Source organism: Bidens hawaiensis, unplaced genomic scaffold (assembly GCF_021521415.1).
Source record: "Bidens hawaiensis isolate Kalapana, Puna unplaced genomic scaffold, B.hawaiensis_p1.1 tig00001369_1, whole genome shotgun sequence".
NCBI lineage: Eukaryota > Viridiplantae > Streptophyta > Magnoliopsida > Asterales > Asteraceae > Bidens > Bidens hawaiensis.
In genome coordinates, this window is record NW_027491077.1 from 2,328,828 (window position 1) to 2,352,037 (window position 23,210).

The window sequence follows — 23,210 nt, forward strand, 5'->3', positions numbered from 1 at the left end:
ATACAACCTTGTCACATAAAAATATTATCATATACTTACACATATGTTGCCGATTTTACCTATTAATGTTCCCCGTGACCTCCCATGAATTCCCTCGTGCGGACAAGTCTGTTATTATGTTCCGGCCCATAATAACTCACTTGTCCATCCAAGTTCATCCAGATCTCGTCACTATATATTATTAGTTGATATTCGGATCCTATAATACTTGAGCTACTAGTTATATTTTAGGTATCTTTTAAAGACATCCTAATTCATTTATAACCAATGGCTCTGATACCAAGTTCTGTAACACCCCGAAACCGCAGCGGAAACGTAAACGGGATGCAACAGACACGTCTGATATCAACAGCATTGCTTATAAAGAAAACACCACTACATTAATTCACATCATATTACATTGTTCCGAGTTTAGTTATCGTCTAGGCGACAGCACATAAGTTTTACCAATAGTACATTAACATATTAATACAACATGATCACTAAGCTTCCACAAAAGCACGCATCATCAAGCATGTAGCACTTATTCCAGTTTGGGAGTACCTAGAAAGCATGTAAAGAAAACGGGTCAACTACGAATAGTTGGTGAGTTTCACAATTTGAATAAACCATGATAAATCCATATCATAATATAATATTATCTGGGGACACTGTTAACCCAGTACTGTACTCATTCTGGGGGCAACGTTAACCCAGAAACACTTCCACAGACATCTGGGACACAGTTAACCCAGTAACACTTCCAAAGACATCTGGGGACACAGTTAACCCAGTAACACTTCCAAATACATCTGGGGACACAGTTAACCCAGTAATGTACCCATTCCATACGATTCCCGTACAATCAAATATTTATAAATACACGCAAATCCATGCGTTCAGTATGTATTTAATCATTTCAATAGTAACATGCTTTCCGCCCCGGGAAAATATTTGAAAACAATTCAGAAAAAGGGGCTCGTGAAACTCACCTTATCGCAAACAATTAAGTAACACAATACTCCAGCTACTAGTCCAAATCTGTAATACGATCCCTAAGTTTCTTACTATACAATCACTATTATCATAACTTTAACCGTGTTAACCGGTACATCTGGGGACACTGTTAACCCAGTATTGTACCCGTTCTGGGGGCAATGTTAACCCCAAAACACTTTTCAGGACTCAGATTGTGATATCGTTTAGAGTTCACTAGTCAGATTAATATTAGTCATTTTTCCCGTTTTGCGTGCCTAGCACGGTTATCCATTTTTATGTTTCAAAAATGAGTTTGGTCACACACGACCCGAAAATAGTTGTTAATTGATAATTTAACTAAAGTTGTGAAGTTAGAACTCGGTTTAGATGCCCCGATTGGCCGCGGGACCCGTTTCCGTCATTAGCGTACCGGAAACTGTTAAAATTACTCAAATCATCCGAATTATTTTCGGATGATTCATTTTTACTTGTTTAACTCAATAATATTAAAATAGTTCATTTTTAGGGTTTTTATACACCAGTCAGCTCGCTTATGCGAACTTTACCGGTTTACGCGTTTTAAGCTTTAAAAGTTTGTTTTTATCTTCTTTTTAGCACAAATAATTATCCGTTTAGTCTCGGATCTTGAAATTTTGCACAAATCAATTTTTGACAGTGGGGAATTTTATAAAAATATTTCCAGAATTAATTTTTATATTTAACATTTATTTATCTATTTTTAAACACCATTTAAACACTAAATATGTCGTAAATACCAAACGATCTTAGAAAAATCCCAAATTTTTTCTGGATGACGCCTACCATCTCCATAGTCCCCTGTAATTTTTCCAGAACCAAAATCCCTTTTTAAATGCCGTTTTCACTAAAACCGAGCTAGAAAACCCTAGAACTCGTTTAACCGAAAAGCCTACTTAGACTTCTCCAACTGATCTCAAATTTTGTGTGTGGCTTATACATGTTATAAAAAGCTTATCTGAAATTTTCTAGAATTTTTCATGATATTTAACTATTTTTCACCATTTTTGACCAAAACCGAGCATTAAATTCACCAAATATTCATCCTTTGTCCAAACATTACCAAAAATTCACAGAACTCATATTTTCATATATCTAACACCTCTGTAAAATTTCATGACCTAACTCTATACGTATCACAATCTGTCCAAAATTCATCAACCATACGAAAACCGAACTACCTTGTGTTTCTAGCTTCAAATCGCAAGAATCTCGCTTTCTAGCCTTTGATAGTAACTAGATACAACACCTACAAGCACAATAACACCACACCAAGAAATTTACACCCACAATCAAGCCATTTCTTTCATGGTTTCGGTTATGATATAAAAACAAAGATTTAACCGTAAAAATTCGTTTTTGGTTCGTTTAACTCCTTTCTTGGACCAAGATCCCTTGTATAACCCGTATACATCACTTGATCATGCAAGAATCGGTTTTCATCATTGAAACCTCATTTTCTTGCAAATAACTCGAGAAAGGTAGATGAAAACGACTATAATTCGATCTTTAACTCGTTGTTCTTGCTTCAAAACTCGGGTTTTAGCTCAAGAGATTGAGAGAGAATGATGAAGGTTGAATGTGGTGTTTAAAAAAAATGATAAAGCAAAAGGGGGGTTACCCCTTATTGCGACCGGAGTGAGAGGGAGGTGGGGTGGGACCCACCTCTCCATTTTTAACCACACATTCGGATATCGGAGATCTGGATTATGTTTTGGATAATCTGGTTCAGTTCGTTTTTCGGTTAAACGTTTAATTCGGCTTAAAACGAGGCTAAAACGGTAGTTTTTCGGCTTAAAATTGAATTTTATATAAAACCGATTTAAAATTTTCAAAAACTTAAACCATGACTTTCATTAACTTAAAACATCATATTATTAATAATTGTGCATCTTTTTCGGCTTGATCGATCGTCTCTTGCTCGGTTTGGTATTAAAGGTTTCGTTTAACGTACCGACGTATCATTAAATCGAAATCCTTTTTCTGTGCTTTAATTCACTCATCCCGAAGCTTTAATACTTCGTAAACATCACTAAATATCATATATCCCGTCTATAATGTATCCCTGATACGTTCGGGCTTCAATAACCGTTAATCGGTTAATCGTATTTCTAATACGATTAACTGTATAATCGAGTATAATTCGTACTGTGAATCATACATACTCGTATAAACACATTATAATTCATATATTCAGTATTAAATAACTCATAAATAGTATATACCGGTTAGGGTATACCTGATTTTGCCGGAATCGTTACACTTAATTTCTTTGATGTTTTCTCAATCCCTGACTCAATATCAAGAGGCGTACCTGGACGAAAAGATCTAGATGTACTTGTACCTGAATGAAAAGATCTTGGCGTACAACGGTTAAATTTGTCGTATCCCGGCACCGGCACTAATTTGACGAGTGTCGAATCCAACAAATAAAATAAACCTACTGAACACACTAAAATAGTATAAGCGAAAGTACGGTTCATGTCCTCAGGGATACATATTAACTTTATTATACTAAAACATATTAAGTGCGAACACGATTGTTTTAGGGGGGGGGGGTATTAAAACTTAAAATTTACGAATACGAATATTATAAAATCGTGAATTTAAATATTTAGAAACTAATTCCAACACTAAGGTAATTTCTTGATTCAATTCTAGATTATGATCATTAATAATTATGGTGAAATGATTTTTATCTAGACGGTTTGTATTAATACCAGACGTCACGCCGTCGGACATCCATTATATCTGATGTCTAACAAGACGTCGTTCGTTGATTAGAGCCAGCCCGCTACTCCAGCTCACGTTGTTCATATCTTAGTGTCGGGCAGTGTGATAGAAGTATCGATTACAATCAATCACACATGTTCAGAATGTTTAATTCGATTGTTTGATTCTATAAAGTGTTTCATAGACAAACGTAAACTGTTATTTGTTACTTTTATCAAATTCAAAAACTGAGTAAGGTTTTACAACTTGAAAAATTTTATTAGAAAAATTAATAAGTTGATAGGTTTATTAACAATCTAATATATACCGGAGGGTTGAAGATCAAAAATCACATTAACAAACCATTAAAACAAGTAACACAATTGTTTCACATAAGTTTCGAATCAAATCAAACCTTAGTGTCGAATTAAAATTGGTTTAGCTGAACATGATGGTTAAATAAATCAAACCGTTTTAAGAAACAAAACATAAAATAAATGATCTTACTCAAGAACGGAAGAATAACGGAAACACAAACGAGCACACAATATTTAGGGTAAACTCACGTATTATTATAATCAAGAAACTAGCACAAAACTTAAATACTTGAATACAACAATCCCTCTCACTTATACAATAACCCTAACATGACTATGTATTTATATAGGATACCCTAACTTGGTTAACAAGTAGTTACCAAATATAAAAGCCCAACTGTAACCCCATAAACCCATTACTTCACTAATGAATTCCATAGGCCCAATAGGTCCAATCCGGTCGCCTACACATGACGGGTCTAGTAATATGGAAATTACCAACAATCACCCCCTAATTTCCGAGTTGAAACTAGGAGATCTTCAACACCGAGCAATCTTCTCATCTCGTCAAACTTGATTCTCGCAAGTGCTTTCGTAAGAATGTAAGCTCGTTGTTCCTTGCCACTAATATGCTCCACCGCTAACTCCTTCCGCTCCACACATTCCCGTATATAGTGAAATCAGGACTTTATGTGCTTGCTTCGACTATGAAAAACGGGATATTTAACCAAGGCAATTGCCGATGTGTTGTCAATCTTTAACAACACTTCTTGAAATTTCCTTCCGGTCAATTCCGCCAACAATTCACCTAACCATACGGCTTGTCCCGCAGCTGAGCTCGCCGCCATGTATTCCGCCTCACATGATGAAAGCGCTACGGTGCATTGCTTCTGTGAGCACCAAGAAATCGGGGCTCCCCCATAATAGAACACATGACCGGCAGTGCTTCTTCCATCGTCTTCATCAATGTTATTGCTACTATCACTGTACCCGATCAACTCCTTTGATCCACCTCGTTTATACCTGATCCCCCATCTAACAATTCCTTGAATAAACTGAAGAATTTGTTTAATTACCGCCAAGTGAGATTTCTTTGGAGTTTGCATATATCTACTAATCATGCCAACCGAAAACGCCAGACCAGGTCGAGTGTTTAACAAGTAACGAAGACACCCAACCAACTTTCGGTACTCCGTTGCATCTGCATCAACATCATCCTCGGCTTTAGACAATTTCACATTAGAATCCATGGGTACACTTTTAGGATAACAATCCTCCATCCCAGCTTCTTTCAATAACCTTCGAGCATAAGCACTTTGATGGATTTGAATCTCATTCTCCAACTATGAGACTTCGATTCCAAGATAGTAAGTGAGCATTCCCAAATCAGACATTTCAAACTTCTTGGACATCGCAAGTTTGAACTGATTAATGTGATCGTTGTTCGAATCCGTAACAACCAAATCATCGACATACACGCCGACAATAATAATATCGGTTCCAATCAATCTCCGATAAACTGCTTGTTCATTCGAACACCTCACAAATTTCAAACCCGTGAGAATACCGTCAAGCTTGGTATTCCGTGCCCATGGTGCTTGCCTCAAACCGTATAAAGCCTTGGTTAGCTTATAAACCTTGTTTTCCTCCCCGGGTTTAATGAACCCATCTGGTTGAGAAACAAAGACCTCTTCTTGTAGCTCCCCATGTAAAAATGCCGACTTTACATCCAAATGATGTAATTGCCATCCCTCGGTAGCTGCAATGGCAATGAGCATACGAACGGTTTCAAGTCTCGCCACAGGAGCAAAGACCTCGTCAAAATCGACTCCGGGTTGTTGCACATAAACCTTTGCCACGAGTCTTGCGTTATATTTATTAATTGAACCATCTGCATTTCTTTTCACCTTGAAAACCCACTTCAATCCGATAGCTTTAGCCCCTCTCGGTAACTCGGTCAACTTTCATGTGTCGTTTTGTTTAATAGATTCGAGTTCCGTTTGCATAGCCTTTATCCATTCCGGTTTGGATTTTGCTTCACCAAAATTCCTTGGTTCACCTTCTTCTAACAAAAGAAGTTCAATGTCCTCCACTTCTGTACATAGGACATAATCGTTGAACTTAACCGGTGCGGTCGGAACACGTGTAGATCTTCTCAGGTTACTTTCTGGTTCAACAATTGCTGTTGTCGCTAAATCAGTTGCTGATGTCGCTAAACCATTTGCTGCTGGTGTCGCTAAACTAGTTGCTGAGTTGTTGGAATTAGCGACCATAGTGTCAGAATCTGTCGCTAAAGGTGCTGATGGGCTGTCCGAATTAGTAACAGAAGTTGTCGCTGATGCTGTTGCTGAATTTGGTGACAAAGCTGAATTTTCGTCGCTAATACTATTGCTTCCCATAGGCTCGGTTACAACTTGCCCAACTCCGGTATCAATAACCCCATTCCAATCAACCCAAAATAAACCCGAAGCAAGCTCCGTTTCTTCATTGTTTTGCATCAAATTAGACCAGACCCATGTCTTCTTCTCATCAAAAACCACTTCATGAGCTATCACAACCTTCTGGGTCTTCGGATTGAACAACCGGTAAGCTTTGGACCCGGTCTCGATTCCGATATGCACTAAAATCCTCGAACGGTCATCGAGCTTTTTCAAGTGAGTGACCACTATCTTTGCATACGCCACACAACCAAATACTTTAAGATGAGCAATATTCGGTTTCTTTTCTTTTAACATCTCGTATGGCGTTTTCTCCTTTAGAGCACGAGTAGGAATCCGATTCTCGATGTACGTTGCATGTCGGATTGCCTCACCCCATAAGTAATTCGGAACACCCATTGCTTTTAACATACTTCGTGTAATCTCCAATAAGGTTCGGTTCCGTCTTTCAACCACCCCGTTTTGTTGAGGTGTGTATGGTGCCGTTATATGTCTTTGAATGCCTTCCATGTCAGAAAATTGATTGAACTCATGTGAGGTAAACTCACCACCCCGGTCGGTACAAAAAGTCTTGATCTTTTTCCCAGCATCACTTTCAACCAATTTCTTAAACTTTTTGAAAGCTTCAAAAGCCTCATCTTTAGCCTTCAACAAATACGTCCAAACAAATCGTGAGTAATCATCGATTAAAACAAAAACGTACCTATTACCCGCTATTGTTGGAGGGGTAATCGGTCCGCACAGATCACCGTGCACAAGTTCTAAGGCTCGAGTTGCCCTAAATGCTGCCGAATTAGGAAAGGATTGCCTTGTTTGCTTTTCGACCAAACAAGATTCACATAACTTGTTTTCATGGGTAACGCCACGCATTCCTTCAACCATCTCCCTCCTAGCCATTAGCTATATTGACTCAAAGTTCAAGTGGCCAAGCCTAGCATGCCACAACCAACTTGTTTCTTTGATTCGGCTAAGTAAACTAACTGGTTTACCAATCTTTAGTTGTATTCGGTATAGCCGATTAGGGGAACGAGTCACATTCATCAATAACCTACCTTGCCCGTCATGCATCGTAAAGTAGTTATCTTTTAAATGAATATCACACCCGTGTTCCGAGGCTTAACCGAGACTAATAATATTGCTTCGAAGACTCGGTATAAAATAAACATCCGTAAGCAAACGATGTTCACCACTTTTAGTCTCAAATAAAATCGACCCCTTACCGCTTATATCAACATAAGAGTCATCCCCAAACTTAATCTTTCCCGTGACACGATTGTTAAGTTCAGAAAAGAAAGACTTGTTACCCGTCATGTGGTTACTCGCGCCGTTATCCAAGTACCATTCATCACCATCTTTAGACTCGTAGTTTCCGGGTATAACCTTCTTTTCATTCAAGAACACCGTTTCTTGAACACACTTCATTATAAACAAAGCAAGATCCCTTGTCTCGGATGCTTCAGCTAGCTTTGCTTCACATTTAACTTTTTGTTTTCTGTTGGGACACTTATGGACAAAGTGTCCAAACTCATCACATCGATAACATTGAAACTTTGAGAGGTCCCGTGTTATGCCATTATGCTCACAGTTTTCCCGGTTCATGGCGTTTTCTTGATGACCGCGGCTTTGACTTGACCCGCGACCACCTCGACCTCGCCCTCCTCCACGTCCACGGCTTCCACGAGTGGATTCACGATCATTGTACTGACTACTTGAGGATTCAGACCTTTGAAACATAAGCTTACCTTGGGTTTCAGAATGCATGTCTTCTTCCTGAATCCGCTCCTCGTATGCTTTTAAACGTCCCACCACGTCTTCAAACCCAACAGTTTTGAGAACCAACGTTTGTTCAAGAGATGCAACAATTTGAATAAACTTACTTCGGGGTAAACTTGAAAGGATCTTCTTGACCATCTTAGTTTCTTCGAGAGTTTCGCCACAAACTCATCAATGGTCTCCGTCTCTTTCATCCTCATACCATCAAACTCATTCATAAGAGTTTGCAATCTTGCCTCCTTAACCCTATCAGCCCCCAGATTACGCGTCTTAATCGCGTTCCAAATCTCCTTGGCCGAATCAAGATTACCCACTTGCATGATTGTCGCTTCCGAGATCGATTGATAAATCAACGCTATTGCGATGTTGTTTCTATCATCATCGGTTTCACCCGGATCAATGGTAATCCAAACCTTATGAACGTTCAAGAGTACCTTCATTCGAATAACCCATACCGTGTAATTGGTAGAGATAAGCATGGGACTTTGAAACGCATTCGGGTTTCCACTCCCGCTTACACCGCTCGTCTTCACCGCTTCCTTATCACCCATCGTTCTTAGTTTAACCGTAACCGCAAAACATGTTGAACAGATTGTTGTACCAAGGATAACAAAAAGAACTAAACCACTTTAACTATTCTTTTTTTCCCCCACGTCTGAACTCCAACAACCAAAGAAAACAATAAAACTAAAGTTTATTATTATTTTCCTTAATTCCTTGTCGGCGAGAAATAAACATCAAATCCTCTTTTTTGACTTTTAGCAACAAACAGCCAATCGAATAACTGGAACTCAAATAATTCCCTTTGAACTTGACAAAGTTTTTATTTTTCTTGCGGAACGAAACTTGACACCGCCGATTGGGCCGATTTTAATCGACTAACATGAAATCCTTAACCAGCTCTGATACCAATTCAAAAACGGATTGATAATGGAAACACAAACGAGCACACAATATTTAGGGTAAACTCACGTATTATTATAATCAAGAAACTAGCACAAAACTTGAATACAATAATCCCTCTCACTTATACAATAACCCTAACATGACTATGTATTTATATAGGGATACCCTAACTTGGTTAACAAGTAGTTATCAAATATAAAAATTCAATTGTAACTCATAAACCCATTACTTCACTAATGAATTCCATAGGCTCAATATGTTAAACCCGGTTACCTACACGTGACGGGTCTAGTAATATGAAAATTACCAACACTTACTAACAAAATCAACCAAAGAATGTTCTCTTCTCCTTGGAATATCGCTGCCGTCAAAAAAATGTGAACTCTCCCGTTTTAGTTCCATGATCAAACTTTTAAACTCCCCTTAATTTCCTCTCAAGTCATCGACTCATAGCCCAGGTTTATTATCTAGCCCAAATGAAAATGTGATCTCATAAAAATAATTATCTTCTGGCGCATTTTAAATTCTTTTATTTAGTGTAGTAGCCAACGTAAGTTCACCACGTTCTTAATTGATCTTCAAACTTGTAATTCAAAATCAAGGTCTATCTGGTTGTTAAATAAATAAACAACTAAATTGATAAGTACTTTTATTTACGTGTTAGCCCTTTTCTTCTTGAAGCTTTCAATTCTTTCCAAGACCAGCTGTTGTCACTCATGATCGCTACACACCTACAAAACCACAAAACAATTCAAAGTAAATTCTGTTTCAAAAAAAAAGGTTTCACAAATTAAAGTGATATATGTATGTATATTGCAAAATTAATGGAGTGTTTAAAGTGATATACAACATGTCAAAAAATTGCAACTAACAATACCCGTCCCAGAAACTTTGTGTTTCAAGTATACCCGTCGGCGTCAAGCTCGGGATTTCTTTTTGCCATCCCCAGATACGTGCCATATACAATTTATTATATGATCGATGAGTGAATACCAAAACTAACTTAAGTCCACATGAATTTATTTATAGCTAGCTATGCATGTTATAAAACTTATACCATGCATGACACAACAAAAATCAAAATGAACTTACATTATTTTTAAATTTTATTTGTTTGTAAAAAATATTAAATATAAGATTAAGTATCCAACCAGAATAAAAAGCATAGAAGTGACGTGGAAAGGAAAGAACCAGGAAACTTGAGGGAATAAGCTGGATGCATAATCTATAAGATTTAAACTAAACAAAACAAAATCCTCCAACCAACAGACATGAAAAACATTCGTGTTTTAAAACAAACACATATGCCGCATACTCAATCTGTGCATAATGTAATAACTTTAGTCGTAATCAGAAGGAATCGTTTTTCAGTGAGTTAATATTTTTTTTATCTTAGAATGTATATAAACAATTAATGATTCGTTTAATTAACTTCAATCAATTGATTATCGTTTGAGTAATCGAAATGACATTAGCTACATATATATTATTGTCTCTAACACCCACTAATTAAATAACTTAGGCTACTTGTTATGCCTTCATGCCCAAGAGCCAAATATGCCATATCATCATTTTTAACGCCGCCAACTCATGCAACCAATATTAAATCTAGTGCCAAAGTGGCATTATGGATGAAAGCACCAAGGCCTTAACGGATGAAATTGGTTGAGATTTATGGTCCCAAGGTATATACAAGCACATGAAGTTTGACTTTGGCAACGGCTAATTGTTTAAAAACATATCAACTAATTAATCTTTTAAACTCTCCACACACATATATATATATATATATATATATATATATATATGCATACTGCCACACATTTTTATTCCCTTCCTTTCTCATTTTTATTTATACATCTTTGTATTTTAAAATATTTTTATTTTCATCATGGACCCAAACAATGAGAAGTGGACACCGGCGGAGGAGCTTGCATTGACGCGTGCTTGGATTGACTCGTCGGAAAATTCCATCAATGGTAATTATTAATATTTGTTTTACAAGTGCTAGTTTATTTTATTCTTTTACTAACGTTACCTCTATTTTTAATTGGTGATGGTCAAAGTACTAATGTATTTTGGGCGGATGTTCGGGCCAAGTTTTTCCAAGCAATGGGTCGTGGTGATTACCGCAATCCCGACACAATTTCTGGAAAATGGACGGCAATGCACACCAAACTCACATATTTCAACAACATTTACAACCGGCTTGCAAACAATCAAAATAGAAAAGGCGGTACAAATGATTTCGATGTGATGAAAGGGGCCCATAAAGAATATAGAGCCGAAAAGTCACATTCGTTTACGATGATTGAACCTTGGGAGGCATTGAAAGAATCCGCTAGTGCCATATATCGACAAAACTAAGCTCTTTTAAATTTTTATTTATTAATTTGCATTATTGTAGTTTTCTTATTCGAAACTTGGATTGTATTTTTTTAATTAATATTTATGTTATATCTTTGTTGCTTTTTAACAAAAAGAAGAAAAAATCAAGAAATATAAAAACAATAATTAGGAAATAAATGCGTGCTAGTTACACCATAACACACCGATTAAAGAATTGGCTAGTTAAAATGTGTTGTCTACATGGCAGTGATTTGATGCTGATATGGCATTTTAACTAGCTAAGTTTGTTAAACCATAACAAATAGCCTTAGAACCAAACCAACTTTACAAAAGCCAACTTCCAAGAACCTACCTCTTTGTTCCCCACTTTCTTGATACATGCATGCACCAATTAATATCCCACCCTCAATATATATATATATATATATATATATATATATATATATATATATATATATATACCACACATTCCACACACACTAATTCACTTGAACATATTCATCACTCTCATTCCAACCTGAGTTTTTAAAAAACATCAATTAATATCCGCAATGGAAACTTCTTCATCTTCGGATTCATCCGACTCTTCACAAACATGCCGAAAGCCATACAACAACAGTGATAGAATCAAGGGCCCTTGGAATGCTGAGGAGGATCGGATATTGACCCGGCTGGTTGGCTCTTACGGGGCGAAAAACTGGTCTTTAATAATCAAATATATAAAGGGTCGGTCGGGTAAATCTTGTAGACTACGTTGGTGTAACCAACTAAGCCCAAATGTGAAGCACCGGCCGTTTTCGGCTGCTGAGGATGACGTCATATTGTCGGCTCACGCTCAATATGGGAACAGGTGGGCCACCATTGCCCGGTTACTCCCCGGACGGACGGATAACGCCGTTAAAAATCATTGGAACTCGACGTTAAAGAGACGGCGGGTTGAGACTCCGACCACCGTGGCGGCGGATGTGGAGGATCCGATGACGACTCTTTCGTTGACGCCGCCGGGGAATATTCCGGTGGGATTTTTGGACGTTATTGCGAGGGAGTTTGGGACGACGTCGTTTTCTGGGACTTCTTGATTTCATTAACATTTGATGGATTTTTTTATTTAATATTTTTTTAAGTGCTAATTATTGGTTATGTTTTGTTCATGTTAATGAATGATATCCAAGACAAAAATATGGCATTTAAAACGGTTAATAATAAAAGAATCAAAATTTTTAAAACCTCGGATGCGGTGGTATGTATAACGTGGGTGATTATGTTAAGTCATAGATAATTTAAATTGTGATTATTTTTGCTATGCGTAATTATTTTTTTCATGTGTAATTGTTGTACTTCGTGCGTAATTTAGGTCTATATTTACAATTTAGTTATGTAACAACGTGGATTAATGTTCTCTTGTATATTTTTGCATAATAAGAGATTATTATACACTAACTTGCCCCGGATTTATAAGTAGAATATGATATATTATAGATTTAATTGAAATTTTGGTCCATGTGGTTAGGGGTGTTCATCGGATTTGTTTTTTGGGTTTTCGGGTCGAGGTATTCGGGTTTCAAAGTTTTAAATATTAACCCGAAACCGAACCCAAATCTCTCACAAGTTTTTCAGGTTCAGGCTTTTTAAGATTTTGAGTATCTTAGAAACCAAACCAAAAAAAAAAAAAACCTGCATTGTTTAAACTAAAACAACATATTATTCTTTCCCCGTAACGTAATAATCAAATAAGAAACCAATATAACCTGATAAAACAATTCAAAAGAAGAGTAAAACAAACTCCAGCCATAATCGTCTTCAGTCAGGTGTGATTTGATTATTCGATTACAATTGCTATTAATCATTAATGGAAAGGTCAATCCATGATAGATGGAATGACAACAGTCGATTAAGGCCATATTCTGATAACTTTAGTAGCAATGACTTAACCTCATCATCATCATCATCATCATCATCATCATCATCATCGTACTCAGTATATCCCACCAATAGCAATGCTATGGTAGGGTCTGAGGAGGGTAAGATGTAGACAGCCTTACCTCTATCCCATAGGGATAGAGAGGCTGCTTCCGGTGAGACCCCCGGCTCGATAGTAGTTTTGAATCAAGCCTTGGACATAAGACACATAACACTCAATATATTTGGTTTGAAAACTAAAAATTTATTCGTGGTTTTCGAGTTGACCCGAAAACCCATAAATAAGACCCAATAATCAACGGAACTACTTGTGTTCGGGTTAGTATTTTCTTGGGTTTACGTTTTTCGGGTTGAGTTAGTTCGTATCCGTACGGGTTTTCTCGGGTCGGGTTTCGGGTAAAAGTGACAGCCCTACCTGTGGTGAAACCCAAAACACATGATTCAAGGAAACGTCACCGAAGAAAGAAACATCACCCGAATATGATACCCTCGGCCGACGTCGTTAACGGCCTCTTGTGTCACACCCCAACTTAAGGTGGAAATATCGGGGCATAAGCTGATTGCTTACAGTTCTCAAGGTACTATCATCCAATATTAAAATGACAATACCTATTAATTAATTTAAGCTATTCCAACAAGGTTCAAATAAACAAAGTACAACAATTCCATAGATTAAACAAATAAGACATAATTCAAATTAAATCCTGATATCTTCTTTCTAGTATAATAAAGCCTAGGTTTCTTCAAAGAATCCTGATCAATCAAATTCTACGATGACCTACATATGAGTTGAAAATACAAATAGCTTTTATCAACACGAGGTTGAGTGAGTAAAAAACCAGTTATGTGCAATATATAACAAATAAAGAAATATGAAAACTATTCCTGTGAGATAAACAGTTAAGCCATAACACATAAACAAATCAACCAAATAATAATGATAGGGCTAAACCATTGCCATACTGTAACGATTCCGGCAACTCCAGGTATACCCTAGCCGGAATATACTATTTACGTGTTATTTAACATTGATTAGATGAGTTATAGCACATTGATACGAATATATATGGTTCACAGTATGAATCATACTCAATTATATAGTGAATCGTATTGGAATTACAATTAATCGTTGATCGGTTATTGAAACCCGAACGAATCGGGGATTACATTATAGACGAAGTATATAATGTTTAGTGATATTTACGAAGTATTAATGCTTCGGGATAAGTAAATTATAGCACAGAAAAAGGATTTCGATTTAATGGTACGTCGGTACGCTAAACGAAACCTTTAACACCAAATCAAGCAAGAGACGATCAATCAAGCCGAAAAAGATGCGTAATTATTAATAATATGATGTTTTAATGTCATGGGTTAAGTTTTTAAAGTTTTTAAATCAGTTTTATGTAAATTTTATTTTTGACCCGAAAAACAACCATTTTATGCTCGTTTTAAGCCGAATTACGAGTCTAAACGAGAAACGAACTGAACCAGATTATCCACAACATTATCTGGATTGCGTAATCCGAATGTGTGGCCTAGAATTGATGTGTGGGGCCCACCCCCATCCACCTTATGGACCGATCGGTCCTTGTGTTATTATCATTCATATCATTTTCTTTTTTCTTCAACACATTTCACACAAACTCTCTCAAATCTTCAAACATACATCCAAGCTCTTGAGTTTTTAACCAAAAATCACAAGGTATGAACATGTTTTGATGCTTGAATCCTACTTCTAACTCCATGATCTTGAGAAAAGGAAGGTTCCAAGTGAAATATGGGTGAAAACCCGAGATGGAACCGGTTCTCGTATGATCAAGGGATGTATACAAGTTATACAAAGGATCTTGATCCAAGTAATGAGTTAAAAGTGTTTAGAATAAAATTTTACGGTTGAAATCTTGTAAAAATGAGTTTCCATGTGAAAGATGGGTGAAAACCCGAGATGAAACCGACTCTTGCATGATCAAGAGATGTATACATGTTATACAAGGGATCTTGGTCCAAGAAACGAGTAAAAAGAGTCGGGAATGGATTTCTACGGTTAAAACCTTTGTTTTTACTTAAAAACCGACACTTTGAAAGAAATGGTTTGATTGTGGGTATAGTTTGCTTGGTGTGGTGTTGATGTGCTTGTAAGTGTTGTATCTAGCGGCTAGCAAAGGCTAGAAACCGAGATCCTTGCGATCTAAAGCTAGAAAACACAAAATAGTTCGGTTTTCGTGTGTTTATGAAAAATGGACAGATTTACGTGTGCTTAGAGTCGGGTCACGAAATTTCACAGAGATGATCTACACATGAAAATATGAGATCTGTGAATTTTTGGTAATTTTTGGATAAAAGATGAATATTTGGTGAATTTAATGCTCGGTTTTGGCCAAAAATAGTGAAAAATAGCAAAACATGATGAAAAATTCCGGAAAATTTAAGATAAGCTTTTTATATCATATAAAAGTCACCCACAAAATTTGAGCTCAGTTGGAAAAGCCTAAGTAGGCTTTTCGGTGAAACGAGTTCTAGAGCTTTCTAGCTCGGTTTTGGGTGAAAATGGCTTGAAAAATAAGTTTTAAATTCTGGAAAAATTCCAGGGAGTTATGAGGATGATAAAGATCACCCCAGAAAAATTTGGGATTTTTCTAAAGTGTTTTGGTATTTTTGATATATTTAGTGTTTTAACAAGATTTAAAAATAGATAAATAAATGTAAATGTAGGAAAATAAATCTGGGAAAATTCCAGAAAGTTATGAGGATGATAAAGATCATCCCAGAAAAATTTGGGATTTTTCTAAAGTGTTTTGGTATTTTTGATATATTTAGTATTTTAATAAGATTTAAAAATAGATAAATAAATATAAATATAAGAAAATAAATCTGGAAAATTTTTACAAAATTCCTTACTGTCAAATTAAGTTTTGTGCAAAATTTCAAGACCCGAGACTAATCGGGTAATTATTTGTGCTAAAAGAACATAAAAACAAGTTTTTAAAGCTTAAAACGTGTAAACCGGCAAAGTTCGCATAAGCGAGCTGACTGGTACATGAAAACTCTAAAAAATGGACTATTTCATAAATCTAAGTAAATTAAGTAAAAATAAATCATCCGAAAATAATTCGGATGATTTGAGTAATTTTACCCGATTTTACCGTTTTCGGCACCGAAATACCGGAAATGGGCCCCACGGCCAAACGGGGTGTCAAACCGAGCTATAATTTCATCACCTTAACTAAATTGACTGTCAAACTCTAAGCAATGTCAATCTGAGTCCTTAGAAGTGTCACGGGGTTAACATTGTCCCCGAATCGAGTACAGTACTGGGTTAACAATGTTCCCAGATGTACCGATTGATATGTATTTAAGTTATGGGAATTATATAGTAACGACTAGATATTATATTACAGATCCAGGCACGTAGCTGTTCCTTATATTACTCACCGACTCACAACAAGGTGAGTTTTCACGAGCCCCTTTTAATGAATTGTTTTAATTATATTTTCCCGGGGCGGAAAACATGTCTTATTTAAAGTATTTAAGTACATACCGATCGTATGGAAATACTTGTACATTTATATATATATGGACTGATGCATAGAATATATAAAATGCTTATAATGTGTTATTGTTCTGGGGTAACATAGTTCCCAGGGGTTGATATTGTTCTGGGGTAACATAGTTCCCAGGGGTTATTATTGTTCTGGGGTAACATAGTTCCCAGGGGTTATTATTGTTCTGGGGTAACATAGTTCCCAGGGGTTATTGTTGTTCTGGGGTAACATAGTTCCCAGGGGTTATTATTGTTCTGGGGTAACATAGTTCCCAGGGGTTATTATTGTTCTGGGGTAACATAGTTCCCAGGGGTTATTGTTGTTCTGGGGTAACATAGTTCCCAGGGGTTATTGTTGTTCTGGGGTAACATAGTTCCCAGGGGTTATTATTATTCTGGGGTAACATAGTTCCCAGGGGTTGTTATTGTTCTGGGGTAACATAGTTCCCAGGGGTTATTATTGTTCTGGGGTAACATAGTTCCTAGAAAGTTATTGGAAATGTTCTGGGGTAACATAGTTCCCAGCATGATTATATGGTTAATAAATGATTATTAAAAAAAATGATTTGTCAGTGTTTATTTAAATTAGTGAAACTCATCAACTATTCGTAGTTGACCCGTTTTCTTTTCATGTTTTCTAGGTATGCCCAAGTTGGAATGATTGATATGTGCTTAACTATCTGTGCTACCTGTTGGAAGCTTGCTGCTCTATGTTTTGTAATGAATTTATTAATGTTTTATTGGTAATATATGTGTGTAACACCTAGACAGTAACGCAACTCGCAACAATGTAATATGTTATAAATTAATGTAGTGGTATTTTCTTTATAAGCAATGCTGTTGATATCAGATGTGTCTGTTGCATCCCGTGTACGTTTCCGCTGCGGTTACGGGGTGTTACAGAACTTGGTATCAGAGCCATTGGTTATAAAGAATTAGGATGTCTGAAAAAGATACCTAAAATATAACCAGTAGCTCAAGTATTATAGGATCTGAATATCAACTAATAATATATTGTGACGAGATCGGGATGAACTTGGATGGACAAGTGGGTTATTATGGTCCGGAACATAATAACAGACTTGTCTGCACGAGGGAATTCAGGGGAAGTCACGGGGGACTTAAATAGGTAAAATTGGCAACATATGTGTAAATGTATAATAATACTATTATGTGGCAAAATTGTATAAGTAAGTGCATGATTAATTTAATTATGAATTACACTACGAAAAGGACTATATGTTTGTTAACTTGTGTGCAGGTATAATGGCAAGAACACCTAGTGTGTCGACGGAAGAGGACCCGGAAGAGGCTAGTTCCGGGGCCTCTGGAAGCCCAAGTGTAGCACCCAGCTCCGAGCCTTCGGAGGCTAGTCATAGTACTTCTAGACAGACCACCCCAGCTAGGAGTGCTAGTGTACCCTCTCCTGCTAGGGTTACCAGGTCTCCTACCCCGCCCGCACCACAGACCACCCCGATTCCCCCCAGACACGGTCCCCGCCTCACGGCGCGGATCAGTGCCCCGTATGTTCCGCCCACTGTTACCCCACCCAGATCCACATACCACCGGGGCGAGTCTTCCCGCCCCCAACCCGAGCCTGCAACCCTACCTGTGTGGGGTCTGCCAAGGCAGGAGCGGGACTTGGCGGCTTGGCTACGTGTTCTCACCGAGCAGGTGAACGAGCACTCTGCCGCCCTGGTCGTGGGGGTACAGAGGCGGGCGTACCTCGGGGACAGCATACTGGACCACCAGTATGCTATTAACCAGTTAAAAAGGGAGTGCTCATACTCCCACTGGTTGATCGACCAGATGGAAACCCGAATGCGGGTTATGATGGCGGTGCTGGTGGTGCTGGTGGCGGTGTTGGTGGGGTTGGTTTACCACCATGTGTAGACGTGTTGGATGGTAGAATCTTGAACCGCTTTTTGATATTCCGTGTAAGTAGTTAGTGGTGATACTAACACGGAGTGAATCTTGTTTAGTTATAGTACAACCACTGGCCCATAGGGGGTCTCTTGTAGGGCATATCATTATCGATACCTTTGGGTATCATTCAAGCACTGACCCCTTTACGGGTTATGTCGAGATGATACCGACATAGGGCCCTTGTAATAAAACTAGTTATGTAATGTTGACTGAAAGTATGTAAACTGATGTTCGTGTAATATGAATCAATGTTTACTAATGAATGAAATATGTATTGTGTTTTATGTTTTGAGATGGTATTGATTATATATATTTCTTTGATGATTGTGTAGAATGGCACCGAAACGATCCACGAAAATATCGGAAGTAGATGTGAGCCGTTTGATTGCTCAACAGTTGGAGGCGGCGATACCGGATATAGTATCGCGCATTGCCGCCAGTATTACTAATTCATCTAATCCAACCCCTCCGAGCAATCAAACGCCCATAAATAATGGCGGGGAACAAAATACTAATCCTCCAAGGAATGACAACACTATGCCGAGTACTGACGCACCGCCTACGGTGGTCGCTACCGACAGTAATGGCCCTATCCCTACTGTAGAGACCAACCGCACTGGACCATCCAGGGGTTGTTCAATCAAGGATTTTATGTTATGCAAGCCTTTAGAATTTAACGGGTCGGAAGGACCGAATGGGTTAGTGAAATGGTTAGAGAAAATAGAATCAGTGGTAAATATCAGCAACTGTCCCGAGGATTGTGTCGTTAAGTACGCCACCTGTACGTTCACAGACCATGCCTTGACATGGTGGAACACCATAGTACAGACTCGAGGTCAGGCGGCGACAAACTGCATGACCTGGGCAGAGCTTAAGGATCTTGTTTTGAAACATTTCTGCCCAAAGAATGAATTGCAGAAACTGGAACATGAGTTGTGGAACCTAGAGATGCATGGGGCGGACCACTTGGGATATACCAACCGATTTAATGAACTGTCACGATTAGTGCCGTGGTTGGTCACCCCAGAGTCAAAGAGGGTGGAACGTTATATTTGGGGACTTACTCCAGTAGTGAGGAGTATAGTTAACGCGGGAGGGCACCAGACGTATGAGGGTGCAGTGACACAGGCTGGTATTGTCACGTATGATTTCTTAAGGAGCGGATCGATAAAGACGACGGGAGAGTCGGCTGGGGGAAAGCGAGGTACGTATGACAATAGGATCCGAGAGAAACAGCAAGGTAAACGAGCTAGGCCCGCTGCCCAGAGCTATGCCATGACTAGTTCGGGCGGAAGGCAAGAACCGCAGAGGGGAACGTTTCCTAAATGCGGGAAATGTGGTTACAACCATAGTGGCGTGTGCAAGGAGGTGGTGTGCCACCGGTGTGGCAGAGTTGGACACTACGCACCAAATTGTAAGACAAATCTGAACAACCTGAACCGTCAACCACAACCTATTCGGGCGCAACCATTTAGAACTCAACCAGCCCGACAGCAGAACCCGCAAGGAAACCAGATGGTGACCACTAGCCGTGCTTGCTACGAATGCGGCAGCACGGATCACTTCAAAAGGAACTGCCCAAAACTGAATCAGGGAGGAAACGGGAGACAACTCGCGGGTCAGCCATCGTCGTCCAATCCGGCGCGAGGCCGGGCATTTGTGATGGGAGCGAACGAGGCGCGCCAGGACCCCAGCGTAGTGACAGGTACCTTCCTCGTCTCTGATCAGTACGCTTCTGTATTATTTGATACAGGCGCCGATAGAAGTTTTGTCTCCATTAGGTTCTTTTTGATAGCAAACCTTCCTATTGGTGAAACCATAGAACCCTACACCGTAGAGGTCGCTAACGGTAAAACCATGATAGTTAATCGGATTGTTCGGAATTGCCCTTTTATTCTGAGCGAACAATCCTTCCTGATTGACTTGTTACCGGTAGAATTGGGTAGTTTTGACGTGATAGTGGGAATGGATTGGTTGGCTCGTAATAGGGTAGAAATAAACTGTGAAAAGAAAACCGTCAAGATCCGGGTGTCGGATGACGAGGAGGATATCCCAAAAACCGCGTTTCGGACTCGCTACGGCCACTACGAATTTTTAGTTATGCCTTTTGGGCTAACAAATGCGCCAGCGGTGTTCATGGATCTCATGAACCGAGTCTGTAAACCCTACCTCGACAAATTCGTCATTGTATTTATTGACGATATTTTGATATATTCAAAAAGTAAAGAAGAACATGAGCGACATTTGAGGTTAATTTTGGAGCTTTTGGATCAGGAGAAGTTGTATGCAAAATTCTCCAAGTGTAACTTCTGGTTACAAGAGGTGCAATTCCTCGGTCATGTTATAAACCACAAAGGAATACACGTTGATCCGAGTAAGGTTGAAGCTATTAAGAATTGGCAAGCGCCTAAATCTCCGAAAGAAATCCGCCAATTCTTAGGCTTAGCTGGATACTATCGTCGATTTATAGAGAACTTTTCCAGCATCGCCCAACCTTTAACCCTCCTGACTCAAAAGGATCGGAAATATGAATGGGGTGAAGAGCAGGAAACGGCGTTTCAAACGCTAAAACAAAGATTGTGCCAAGCGCCAATCTTAAGTCTCCCCGACGGAGATGATGGATTTGTTGTATATTGTGACGCATCCCGTAAAGGGTTAGGATGCGTGTTAATGCAAAATAAAAAGGTCATAGCCTATGCGTCTCGACAGTTAAAAGTTCATGAGAAAAACTACACTACTCATGACTTAGAACTGGGAGCAGTCATCTTTGCACTTAAAATCTGGAGACACTATCTCTACGGTACAAAGTGCACCATATTCACTGATCATAAAAGTTTGCAACACATATTCGATCAGAAAGAACTGAATATGAGGCAACGAAGATGGGTCGAGTTGCTGAGTGACTATGACTGTGACATACGATATCACCCCGGCAAGGCTAACGTTGTAGCCGATGCCTTGAGTAGAAAGGATCGAGTCAAGCCACTACGTGTGCGAGCGTTGGGGATGATAGTCCAGTCGAACCTTTCAGATTTGATTCGAGTCGCTCAACGCGAGGCGTTGAAAGAGGGCCAATTGGATAAAGAAGGACTTTACGGGAATGAGAAGAATTTCGAACAGCGTGTGGACGAAATTCTTTATTTCAAAAATCGGATTTGGATCCCGACCCTCCATGACCTTCGTGATTTGATCATGGATGAAGCACATAAATCGAAATATTCCATACATCCGGGATCAGATAAAATGTACAAGGATGTGAAAGAATTTTACTGGTGGCCAGGAATGAAAAAGGATATAGCCACATGCGTCGGCAAGTGTACGACGTGTGCGAGAGTTAAGGCGGAGCACCAGAAACCTTCGGGAATGTTGCAACAGCCGGAAATTCCCGAATGGAAGTGGGAGCAGATCACAATGGATTTTGTGACACACCTCCCCAAGTCACCCCGAGGTCATGATGCGATTTGGGTAATCGTGGATCGATTAACCAAATCGGCACATTTTATTCCAATTAGGAATACTTTTAACACTGAGAGACTTGCGCAAATTTATATAAATGAAATAGTGTCTCGTCATGGCATCCCCATCTCGATCATCTCCGATAGGGATAGCCATTTCACCTCCAAACTTTGGCAAGCTGTCCAAGAAGCATTGGGAACACGTATTGACCTAAGCACAGCTTACCACCCTCAGACCGATGGTCAGTCTGAGAGGACCATTCAAACTTTGGAGGATTTGCTTCGTGCCTGCGTACTGGACTTTAAGGGAAATTGGGACCAACATCTCCCACTCGTTGAATTTTCCTATAATAACAGTTACCATAGCAGTATAAAGGCAGCACCTTATGAAGCATTGTATGGGCGAAAGTGCCGATCACCACTTTGCTGGTCTGAAGTGGGAGACCCGCAGATCAATAGATCGGATCTGGTCCAGGAGACGACCAGCAAGATTCTTGAGATTAAGAACAACCTAAAAGCCGCGCGGGACCGGCAGAAGAGTTATGCCGATACCCTTCGAAAACCGTTGTCATTTGAGGAGGGTGAAAAGGTATATTTGAAAGTATCACCCTGGAAAGGAGTGGTCAGGTTTGGAAAGGCGGGGAAGTTGGCCCCTAGATACATTGGACCATTCAACATTACTGCAAAGATCGGTCCGGTAGCTTACCGACTAGAACTGCCTGAGGAACTAAGTGCAGTTCATAACGTGTTTCATGTATCGAATTTGAAAAGATGTCTGGCGGATGAGACATCGGTGTTACCCTTAGAGGGTGTTCAAATAAGTGATAGGCTCAACTTCGTAGAGGAGCCCATCGAAATAGTAGACGGTAAGATCAAG

At 38.9% G+C, this 23,210-nt stretch overlaps 1 protein-coding gene and 2 pseudogenes across 1 annotated transcript; 1 reads left to right on the plus strand and 2 right to left on the minus strand.

Annotated features, from left to right (window-relative positions):
• Positions 1–4,702: 4,702 nt before the first annotated feature.
• On the minus strand, positions 4,703–5,272 carry LOC143572243 (secreted RxLR effector protein 161 pseudogene; annotated as a pseudogene).
• Positions 5,273–7,576: 2,304 nt separating this feature from the next.
• Positions 7,577–8,784, minus strand: LOC143572260 (uncharacterized). The gene is made up of 2 exons (XM_077057469.1): positions 8,334–8,784; positions 7,577–8,271 (listed from the first exon to the last, which is right to left on the minus strand). Exons 1-2 carry the CDS (start codon positions 8,782–8,784, stop codon positions 7,577–7,579), a joined length of 1,146 nt encoding a protein of 381 aa, XP_076913584.1.
• Positions 8,785–12,039: 3,255 nt separating this feature from the next.
• Positions 12,040–12,567, plus strand: LOC143572270 (transcription factor MYB44 pseudogene; annotated as a pseudogene).
• Positions 12,568–23,210: the final 10,643 nt, after the last annotated feature.

Coding starts and splice junctions, on each gene's coding strand:
- LOC143572260 (XM_077057469.1), bottom strand. CDS start 8,784: ATGGGTGATAAGGAAGCGGTGAAGACGAGCGGTGTAAGCGGGAGTGGA. Junction 8,272..8,333: donor TCAAGTTTACCCCGAAGTAA/GTTTATTCAAAT, acceptor TTGGGTTTGAAG/ACGTGGTGGGACGTTTAAAA.